Source organism: Watersipora subatra, chromosome 8, assembly GCF_963576615.1.
Source record: "Watersipora subatra chromosome 8, tzWatSuba1.1, whole genome shotgun sequence".
Classification (NCBI taxonomy): Eukaryota; Metazoa; Bryozoa; class Gymnolaemata; order Cheilostomatida; family Watersiporidae; genus Watersipora; species Watersipora subatra.
The window spans coordinates 6980-18216 of record NC_088715.1 but is presented as its reverse complement, the minus strand read 5'-3'; the positions used below and the strand labels follow the sequence as shown (position 1 = coordinate 18216).

General features: G+C 34.5%; 1 protein-coding gene across 1 annotated transcript; it reads right to left on the bottom strand.

Moving 5' to 3' along the window:
• Positions 1-7388: 7388 nt before the first annotated feature.
• Positions 7389-10460, bottom strand: LOC137401911 (serine/threonine-protein phosphatase 6 regulatory ankyrin repeat subunit B-like). Its single transcript, XM_068088385.1, has 6 exons — positions 10294-10460; positions 8725-9287; positions 8475-8570; positions 8154-8249; positions 7870-7965; positions 7389-7492 (listed from the first exon to the last, which is right to left on the bottom strand). The coding sequence occupies exons 1-6, from the start codon at positions 10458-10460 to the stop codon at positions 7389-7391; spliced, it is 1122 nt and encodes a 373-aa protein (XP_067944486.1).
• Between the last annotated feature and the right edge of the window lie 777 nt (positions 10461-11237).

Here is an 11237-nt window from a genome sequence, read left to right as displayed (position 1 = left end):
GTAAAACAGATCACCTCACATACTCACAACACCCCCTGATATCTTATTTATTAAATAAACCTGACATTTAGGATCCTGATGTATACAATTCACGTCAATGACTGTCTTCTCAGAGCATTGCAACACCCATAACGTCGGCTGTTGCCAAGCGATCATGAGAATAATATAGTTTATCTGGACCATACGCGGCAATACTTCCACCTTATCATAGTGACAGGAAGTAGCAGCTTCTGACCCAATTAAAGAAGGCGTAACAGCAGTAAATATCCTACTTTACAAAACTTGTCTCTTTTACTTCTGGCTGTACAACAACCAGTAACTCATAACTGATGATGCGAGTTTCTTTAATACATTACCTAAGATCATCAGCAGATCGTCAAAAAAATTATTGGTTATTAAAATATTAAAGTGGAATACCGCTAGTAAATTTCTTTTTGAGTTAAATTTGGTTTTGGTTTTAAGGAGTTATTTTAAAGTAAAACTAATCCAAAAAGTCTAACTTCTCGTTTTTTTGCCAATCTGATTCATGGTGTCTCTCATCAGGTCCTCATTATACTTATTACTAGAGTTAGTCTAGAGTTATTTTATAACTTTTACTTTTAATTTTTCTTATTTATATTTAGTCAATGAATCACTTTTGAACATAGAGGGGGGATAACAACCATTTGTACTTGTTTATGTTCATATAAATATATTATCTATTTTTTGTGATATATGCCACATAATTGTGTCAAATGATATTGTAATTATATATTACAATTACACTATGACTGGAGTACAATGATTATCATAATATAATATTTTCTTCTGAACCTTATCATTGCACCGTCTGCTTGTAAAAAATTGTGTGGGTATATTTAAAATCTTTCGTAGCATAAATCTTGAGGATCGAGAAAATGATATAGCAGAGCAACAGGCTTCTTTACATAGAGATATTTTCTTAGCCTCGTTTCCAATAGGTATCTAAAAATTCACAACTTTGAAAGCTAATTCTCAGGCTATGTCAAGTAACATCTTATGTGCATTTTCCAAACAACCAAGCCAACCAAAATTACCAGGACAACCAGGTCAACAGAGATAAAGCTAACATATATAAAAGCTACTAATTATAAGTTATTTTTTAATATATTTCAGTGAGATGCCCTGATTACACTATTATATATATATATATATATATATATATATATATATATATATATATATATATATATATATATATATATATATATATATATATATATATATATATTGTGTATATGTATACAAAAACTACTTCTGCTGTGGTATCAATGTGTAGAAGTCAGCGTAGCAACATAATTAATTGGTTTATGCACAGAGAAACATAATTTAAAATAGTAAAATTGAACTGGTAGGTATACTTTCAAAATAATAAAATAGTTATAAATAGTTTTTACTATATAAAGAGACACAGGAACAGAATTGTATCTTCAGCTCCATATTGTTTCCATCAAAGGCTGAGTGAATGTTTAACAACTACATGTGATTGGCTAGTGTAAGCTAGTTGTTAGTTTCACTTTCTCTTCAGTAGTTGCTCTAAAGGACATCTAAAGTTTCACCATAAACCATCTGTTAGAAAAGGGACTTCTAGAGAAATCTACATCTCTCTACCTTCTTATACACTCTAATTGGTAATAATGAAGCTCATGATTGTTAAGTTTAATATAAACATAGAGCATTTCATAGAGCTACTCTCCTAACATATAATAGTCTTCTCTCTAGTGACAACATAATGTCAGCCATGTAATTCTGAGCTATGCATTAAAACAGCAAGTCACCAGCTTTCTACTCACCAACCCTCCACCCTGAGCAAACATTGAAACTTTTATTGTTTATTTGATGTTAGTTGGTTGTCAAACATAAAATACCATCCTGGCATGTGTTCAGTGTAAAGCTGTCATTAATTATAAGCAGAGAGATCCAACAGGATGTTGAGGTATGCACACAAGGTAAGTGATTATTTATATATGAAGTTCTGGTAAACCTCAATGGCTCACTGATATCAGTGTATGGCTGTCATTTATTATAGTAAACAAACTAATCACAGTTTTTGAAACTATTATACTTCTGCATCTCTCAGCTTGAATTAATGATCCGGCTAAGAGCTCAAATGATGGTTGGTTTTTTACCCATTTTATGAACATCGTTGTAAGAATGTTAATAGAAGATCTAATTTTGAACACAATGACAAACATGACAGGTAGCTGACTCAGGTGGACAAGGCACATGACTAGTTATAGCTGGCATCTGAACAATAAAAACAGTTCAAATGCTGACTACAAAGTTCACTGATCACTTATCATTAATAAACATACCTCTTGACATTTAGGATTCGTATGTATACAATCCATGCCAATGACTGTCTTATCAGAGCATTGCAACACCCATAATGTCGGCTGTTTCCAAGAGATCATAAGAATATTACTTTCTACTTTTTACTGAAACTTCAAACTTTCAGTTGTCAATTCTTTTCGGCAATATTTCTATTTTATCATGGTGACAATAATGAGCAGCTTTTAACCCAATTAAAGAAAGCATTACAGCAACAAATCTCCCACTTTACAAAACATGTCTCTTTTGCATCTGATTGTATACTATCTAGTAACTTATAACCAATGGTGCAAGTTTCTCTAATTTTCATAGCCTGAGATCATCAAAAATTTGTTTAAAAAGTTATCAAACACTATAATATAAAAGCTGTATATAGCTAGTAAATTATTTTGTAGTTGAAATATAGTTCATATATTATATTAAAATAACACTCATCCACAAAGACTAACTTCTGGTTACTTTCTTACAAATCTGATTCATGGCGTCTCTCATCAGGTCCTTATTCTACTTATTACTAGAGTTAGTCTAGAGTTATTTTGTAACTTTGACTTCTAGTTTATCCTATTTATGTTCAGTCAATGAAGCTCTTTTGAACATAGAGGGGGATAACAACCATTTGTACTTTTTGCGCATTATATATTTCTAGTAATATATGTAATATAATTGTGTCATATATGGTATTATAATTAGATGTTATAATTATTATTCTTAGACTATAACTTGAGTACAGACGGTTCCCTACTTACGAACATTCGAGTTACGAACAACGGTACATACGAACGTATGTACGTTGTTCGTAACTCGATCAACTTTCAAATTATTTGTTTGAACTTTGTTTGAACTTTACATACGTATTGTAAAGAGATTTGCAGGCCTTTACTTGGCAAGATCTCTACTGATAAATAAAGATAAGAGAGTGCCTGTAGTTTTATTCAGCTTTTAACTAGCGAAGGAAATTTCACCAGCCGAGGAGCATATGGCTATCCGCTCAACTAACAAATGAGCGCACTCATTTATATACAATAATATCAACCGTTCCGGCTAACGGCAAACGGTGAGAACACCGGCTAACAAGGTGAATGAATAGGACCGCTAGCGCGTTGGTATGACAACAATCTAAGTGACGATAAGTGATAGTGTTATGAGGGTATATCAGATATAACAATAGCATAACGAGTGAAACAACGATATAATAAACGGACAACACATACCAAAAATAAGACAACAACGATAAGTGATAGCATAACGATTAAAACAACAATATAATAGAAAGGACAAGACATACAATAAATGAGAAATGCAGTGTCATGGCCCGGCGTCCACCAAAGTATTATTTCCATTTTATTAAATATTTTTTCAGTACAAACCAGTACAGGTTAATTATACAAGCCTTAAACATACTTATATAAACCTTCAATATACTTATATAGGCCTTAAACATAATTTATAATACAAAATATAGCACTGAAGCAACTTACAAACAAATTCACCTTACGAACAATCGTTTGGAACGTAACGCGTTCTCAGGTTGGGAACCGTCTGTACCATGGTTATCATGGATATGATATATCTCTCCTGCAATTATCGTTGAGCAGAATGATTGTCTCACGACCAAATGAGCGGAGCAAATGTTTGAGAGTTTTTATGGCAAATGCATGTGCACACAACTCACGAAAATTATTCATCAACAACGTCGCAAACCCTAGTACCAAAATCTCAACAACACATTTAACCATTTTTGTGTAGAGTCATTTAAGTATAATAATGATACAAAACACATGCATAAGAACATATTTTAATATGTTACCAAGTCTTTGAAAATTGTCGACATATTCCTTAACCTTACCCATCTGATTGGATTATACACAAATAGACAGATTAATTTGGCCAAAAATCGTTATTAAAACTTGCCAAGCCTTGCTTTTATCAAAATTAGGTCCGGAAAACAAATCGCCGAACAAGAAAGAATATAACCATTTTGTGCGCATTTTACGAAAGAATAACATGCACATTTTACCAGTCTACAGCATTGGCGGAATGCCGAAAGTTTCTGTAATTAACGTAGACATACCTAAATCATTTCTTTTTTGCCGATTCAACATAACTGACATTTTGGAAACTTTTGAGTACTTTGGTATTCTAACTGATGTCCAAAGCAATAAAAGTAAAGGAAATGACGATGATATTTTTTTCTAACGATTCTTATGAAATTATTACAATATTTAATTATAAGTTTGGATGACTATTGAAGTGTTATAGTCACACTAACAACATCGATGATGGGTGACTTACTTACTTTTATTACACATATTTTCTCTAAATAATTTTTGTTAAACAAATTTTCTAAAAATCTATAGAAATATCACTACTTCTTGATATTGTTAGCTATGACGTTTTGAAATGTAAACAAAATTTGTGTATTGGTTTTCTATTATTACTGTACTACTATATTAATAATATTGGTGATTATAATAATATCAGTGCATTTTACTTCTAATGTTGGCCAATATTGCATTTCTCCTATTGCAGGGGGAGTGATATAAACATATAATCTGTTCCTTTCATTATTGTTGTTTGTTGTATATAATAACACCCACACCCAGTACATTACAGCTACCATTGCAGTTATCCTATTGCACTGCAGTGCCATTTGACTGTTAATATTGCATTTCTCAACCATCAGTACCCTTTCTTTTCTCCAATATCCCTTTGGTCATGGGCTGTATGACAGTGGAATTTCTAGTAATAAATGGTATGGATATATTCAACAACTTTACTAACATAAATCTTGTCGAACGATATAATATTATAGCAGAGCTACAAGCTTTTTCACATGAATACACTTTTTAAGCTTCATTTTCAAAAGGTATATATCTAAAAGTTCCCAACTAAAAAAGCTGATTCTCTGGCTATGTCAGGCAGCATCTTATGTGCATTTTTCAAGCAACCATGGCAAACCTAACAACCAGGACAACCATAATAACCAGGTCAACCACAACAACCGAGCAGCCAAGGTAAAGCAAACAGGTATAAAAGCAACTACTTATAAGTTATATTTTACTATATTTTATTGAGATGCCCTGATTATACTATTATATGTTTTGTGCATACTTATACAAAAAGTACTTCTGCTGTGAATTGTCAATGTATAGAGGTCAGTGTAAAAACATATTTAATCGGTTTTACAACATAATTAAAGTTTGTAAAATTGAACAGTTAGCTATTTTAAAAAAATGATAAAATAGCTTTTATTATATTTAGAGACACAAGACAGTATTGTATGTTCAGCTCTACATCGTTTCCATCAAAGGCTGAGTGAATGTTTAACAAAGTCATGTAATTGGCTAGTGTGATCTGGTTAGTAGTTTCACTTTCTCTTCAGTAGATGCTCTAAAGAACTTCAAAGTGTGACTAATAACCATCTGTTATAAAATGATCTTCTAGAGAAATCTTCATCTTTCTACCTTCTTAAACACGCTAATTTGTAACAATACAGCTCACAATTGGTAAACTTTATATAAACATAGATAATTTCATAGAGGTACTCTCCTATCCTATAACAGTTTTCCCTTTAGTGATAACATGTTTCAAGCCATGTAATTTTGAGCTAAGCATTTTAAACAGCAAGACATAAGCGTTCTGCTCACCAACCATCCACCCTGAGCACTCTTTGAAACCTCTATTGTTTATTTGCTGTCAGTTGGTTGTCAAACATTAAATACCATCCTGGCATGTGTTCAGTGTACAGCTAGTAATAATTATAAACAAAGAAATCCAACAGGATGTTGAGGTATGCACACAAGTGATTATTTGTATATGACATTCTGGAAAACCTCAATGACTCACTGATATCAGTGTATGGCTGTCATTTAAAGTAAACAAACTAATCACAGCTTTTCAAGTTATTATACTTCTGCATCCCTCAGCTTGAATTAATGATCCAGCTAAGAGCTCAAATGATGGTTGGTTTTTTCCCATTTTATGAACATCGTTGTAAGAATGTTCATAAATGATCTACTGTAATTTTAAACACAATGACAAACATGAAAGGTAGCTGACTCAGGTGGACAAGGCACATGACTAGTTATAGCTGTCATTTGAACAATAAAAATAGTTCAAAAGCTGACTACAAAGTTCACTGGTATTTTATCATCAACAACCACACCTCTTGACATTTAGATTCCTTATATATACAATTCATGTCAATGACTGTTTTTTCAGAGCATTGCAACACCCATTGTGCTGATTGTTTCCAAAAGATCATGAGAACAATACTGACTATTTTTTTCCAAATGCGTCAACGATTCCACCCTATCATGGCAACATGAAGGAACAAGTTTTAACCCAACTAAAGAAGGCATGACAGAAGTCAGGTCTGTGTATTTCACAAAAACAATTGCTTTTAACCTGGATGATTTTCTCACGAAATAGTCTGTAAGTTTTCTTTAGTTTGATCAGGAGACATACTTTATGTTGCCGGGTATATACAATGGACAATATACATATATATTACCTAACTCATTGTGTTCATTATGGCGTTGCTTCAGATTATCAACAAATTCCTTATGGTTTATTGAACTAAAGGCTATTTCAATACCCAGGAGACTAGTCATGTTCATCAATTTGATGTTATTGCTGCCTCATATAGCAGAAATACAAATATTAAAGTAATGTATTTAGTTATATATTGAGACTGTTTAAAATAGTCTAACATTGCAATATATACAGATGAAAAGAGAACGTGGAGAAAATAAGTATATTTATTCAAGAATCATAAAGTAAAAGCATGGTGCAATACAGTACAGAAAATAACATCATGTGATCGCTTTGTTAATGCATGTCTAATGGGACACCTGCATGTTTTTTTTTACTATAGGCCTACCCTTTCGGTTCAATGGCCGATTAGTGATTTCTTTTTCAGCTAGCATCTGGTCAGTTCGGATTGAGTCGTTATATCAGTCTGGTTCGGTCAAAATATAATTCAACCAGCATCTTTAGAATCTGTCTGCGTAGATTGCCAGCCGACAGTGGCAACGCCATTAACTGTCTGGATCGTGAAATTGATTGCCTGTCAAACTCGTATCACCTGCAGTCTTTAGGTACGCAGCAAATTGGTCCATCCTCCTCTCAATAGCAGCCAAATCTGAATAAACAGATATTTCTCATTATAACTAATATATAAACAAGGGTTACTTTTAATGCTGAGCTGGAAAAATGAAAAGCCTCTATCAATCTGTTAAAGTAAAATTGAAAGTAAATATTTTGCCATTTGCATTGATCATCATGAGGGTAGGCAATAAATTCTCACATACTATGTAACTCAAGCAGCATCAACCGAATTACATAAAGTTACCAGGAGTGAGTCATGATTGATCAACAACAGCCTTATAGAATCAGACCTTCAGAGCAATACCACAGCTAGTATAATATACGCTAGTAGGTATTTTATAGGTTACTAGAGATTCAAGATATCAGGTGGATAGTAAATAGTCTTATAGGGCTTATAAAAAATAAGAGTACCTGCTCTCTGCTGTCTAGCCTCTTCCTGTACTAATGACAGCCTTCTCTCGCTGTTTTCCTGTAGTGCTGTCACTTGCTGCCTAGCTTCAACCAATGCTACAAAAGTGAGCGCAAATAACCTTATGTTGCGTGGACCACACTGATACTACTTATATTTGTGATTGAATGTAAATAGATGTGCCGACCCTGACTCTGACACTCAATGCCAATTAAAGAAGTAATTCACTTTTTTCCTCAGTAATGTACTAACAATAGACCAATGAAATGATAACATAGAAAGTTACATTCTGCCTGCTGCTGAGTATGTCTCTGTAGAGCTGAGACTTTCTGACCACTTGCTAGTTGCAGGGTTGTTATTCGTTGTCTGGCGTCATCCAAAGCTACATCAGAGTAAAACAAGAACTTGCTGATAGGTATGCGACACTTTCACTGCTCACATTTGACAATGACAAAAGTTGTTGAATACATTGGTGTTCAGATGTACCTTAACACCTTTACATGCTAACAAGGCTTCATTATGCATTGTCAATTACAGAAGCAAATGACTTCTCTCGCTCAGTACTTCACTAACAATAAACTATTAAAACACTAACATAGGAAGTTACCTTCTGCCTGCTGCTGAGTAGTTTTTTGTAGAGCTGAGACGTTCTGGTAACTTTCATTTTGCAGTGTTGTGATTCGTCGTCTGGCATCATCAAAAGCTACAACAGCGTGAGAAAAAGAACCTTGCTGATACATATACAAAAAATTTACTACATGCCTTAAACAATCCCAACAGGTGCTGAAACTAGCAAAGAGCTTAGTAGTAAAACAGTTAAAGTGAGTAGCTGGTATCACACTGTATAACAAACCTACCTTCTACTACAGGCAGCTTCTCCCACCTCTCTAACAGCAGTGCCGACTCCGTTTTCCCTCTACGGTCAGCCAACTCCAGTGGAGTCCTTTTGTATTTATTCTTTATGTCGAGGAGTGAAGAGACAGTCCGTAGGGACACGGATCCTAACATGACATTCAGAGCAGTTGTCTGACCATTGTGCGCTGCACAGTGTAGGGGAGTGTTGAGGTCGTTATCCTGTATTTTTAATAGGGAGTCTCTCTGTCGTGACGAGAAACTGTAGATGAGGGACTCTATACACCTGTTATGTCCCCAGCATGCAGCCCATCCTATAGCTGTGTAACCAGATTTATCCTTCTCAACTACAAACTCATACTTACTCTCATCACTCACTGTGTTCAACAGTACTTCTACACACTCACTGTATCCTTTCCATGCAGCAATGTGTAGTACTGTACATCCATCTTCCTCCTTCATCCAGAGCAACTCATCTGCTGTTTTTCTAATTGGTGAAAGAAGCAGTTCACATATTTCTGTGTGGCCTTTATCTGCAGCTATCATAATAGCTGTGTCTGATTCATTCCTGATAGTAGTCAGCAGCTTTAGTAACTGAGCTGGGTGGATTGTTTCTACAGCTGCCTTCAACACACGAGTTTCTATTTTTCTATGTCTTAAGTAATCTTTCAGTAATCCTTCCATGTTTAACTGTAACATGTGAACACCTCAACAGAAGAACAATCAGTGGCACAACTGTTCAAAATTGAGATATAGCCATTTTAAAGTTTACAAATATTTTTGGAAAGAATTACAACTTATGTCATAGAAACCTTTTAGCTGGTGGTCAATATAGATGTTACCTGGAAATGTGATCAACAAAGAAGTGGTAGACATACATGTAATTTGGGATGTCACAACATGGCCTGATGATCGATTTGCTTTGGAAATCATTGACAACTCACTACGCATTACGTTTTATTAGGTGATAATGTTACAATGTTATAATATTTTAATTTTAACGCTATATTGCAGTAAAATATGGGATTTCTACCATCTAAATTTTACCCTAACAAAAATGAACAAGTCACAGTACTACAACAACAAATTTTTTAATGTGTCTTAGAAAAACCGCGATATTTTGTTTTGCATTAATCTACACGCTTTTGCACACACTTCTTTTTTGATTATTCATACTCTTTGGATATTTTCCTTCACTCCCACTGCCTCTGTCCACTGTATCAAGTTAATTACCCTTTCACTGCTATCCATGTACAAATTTATCTATCTGCCAGTCATTTTGCTGAAAACTTCAGATGCTGCCTCAAGCTATGTATATACATTTTTCAACTTTAACTTCTATCTAGGATATTCTGAGTCAAATACAGGTCTGCCACTCATGTCAAACATGACCTAAGTAGCAGGAGTAAGTCATGAGCTACACCCTACATGTCCAAATAACTTGCATCATCTGAAGACTCACGCAAACAAGATATCTTCACACTCCTGACAAAAATCATTGAACCTTAGTTCAGCAATCTACACCCACAGGCTAGCCATTCCACATGCCAGACATCTATAAAAGAGAAAAGTACCCCTGATTCATGATCTCTATCCCCATCTCTGCCTCTGGCTCTAGCTTGAGCCCTGGCTCTTGCTCTCTCTCTCTCTCTTCCCGAGGGCTTCTTTGAACGCTTTCCCATCTGCCGGCTGAAGAGCCTCCTTCTCTCTTCTCTACCAATGAAGCCTCCTTCTCGTTCATCAGCTGAGCCTCTTTTACACCACTATCTCAACTGCCAACACTCTCCACCTATGGCCTCTTCCCACTCTCGGTTGACTGTCAAAACTCACAGCTGTACAGAACTAATCAACAAGCATAGACGACCGTTCGAGTAAGGATGTAATTTTTCTTACCTCTTGTGATTGTTTGTCATTAATATTATTGTCTTAGAAATTAGTTAGTAGTGTATTTCATTGTTTGATTAATAGAATAAAGAAGTAAGTTTGACTGGTAGATAATACAATTGCCTACGATGGCTTAACACCTTCACTTGTACCTGAACCAGTAATAATCTAATGAGTTCCCACAAGCTAAGCAAAAGTATACAAACTAAACATAGTCAAAATGGAATATTATGACAAGCCAATTCAACACTGATATTATGTGTGAATTCGGATGAGTTATGCATAACATAATTTCTCCACAACCACACATAACAATGTGAAGCTATGATTGCCATAGAGCTAAAGCGATACCCAACAATGCTCTTTATTCTTACACGACTATTAATTTCAGCACCAATAAAGTCAGTGCTGCTACTTGAATTGTCTGTGTAATCACGAAAATCACGAATCTGAATTAGCAATGTCATTAACATACGTAATTATATGTTTGCTAACACAGGCGACACTTACAAAAACTAACACAAAATGTTTGTTTTCAGATTCGAAATTCTCAAACAGATATTTGAAATTTCTTCATTGTTTTTGGGTAATTTTGTGAAAAAATATGACATAATCAGCATGAGCAGTTCTCTGT

Excerpts from the sequence above, each read along its gene's own strand:
- LOC137401911 (XM_068088385.1), bottom strand. The coding sequence starts at position 10,460 with ATGAACGAGAAGGAGGCTTCATTGGTAGAGAAGAGAGAAGGAGGCTCT. Across the intron at positions 8,571-8,724 it reads GAAGCTGCCTGTAGTAGAAG|CTTTTGATGATGCCAGACGA; the intron begins GTAGGTTTGTTA and ends ACGCTGTTGTAG. Across the intron at positions 7,493-7,869 it reads GGCTAGACAGCAGAGAGCAG|ATTTGGCTGCTATTGAGAGG; the intron begins GTACTCTTATTT and ends CTGTTTATTCAG.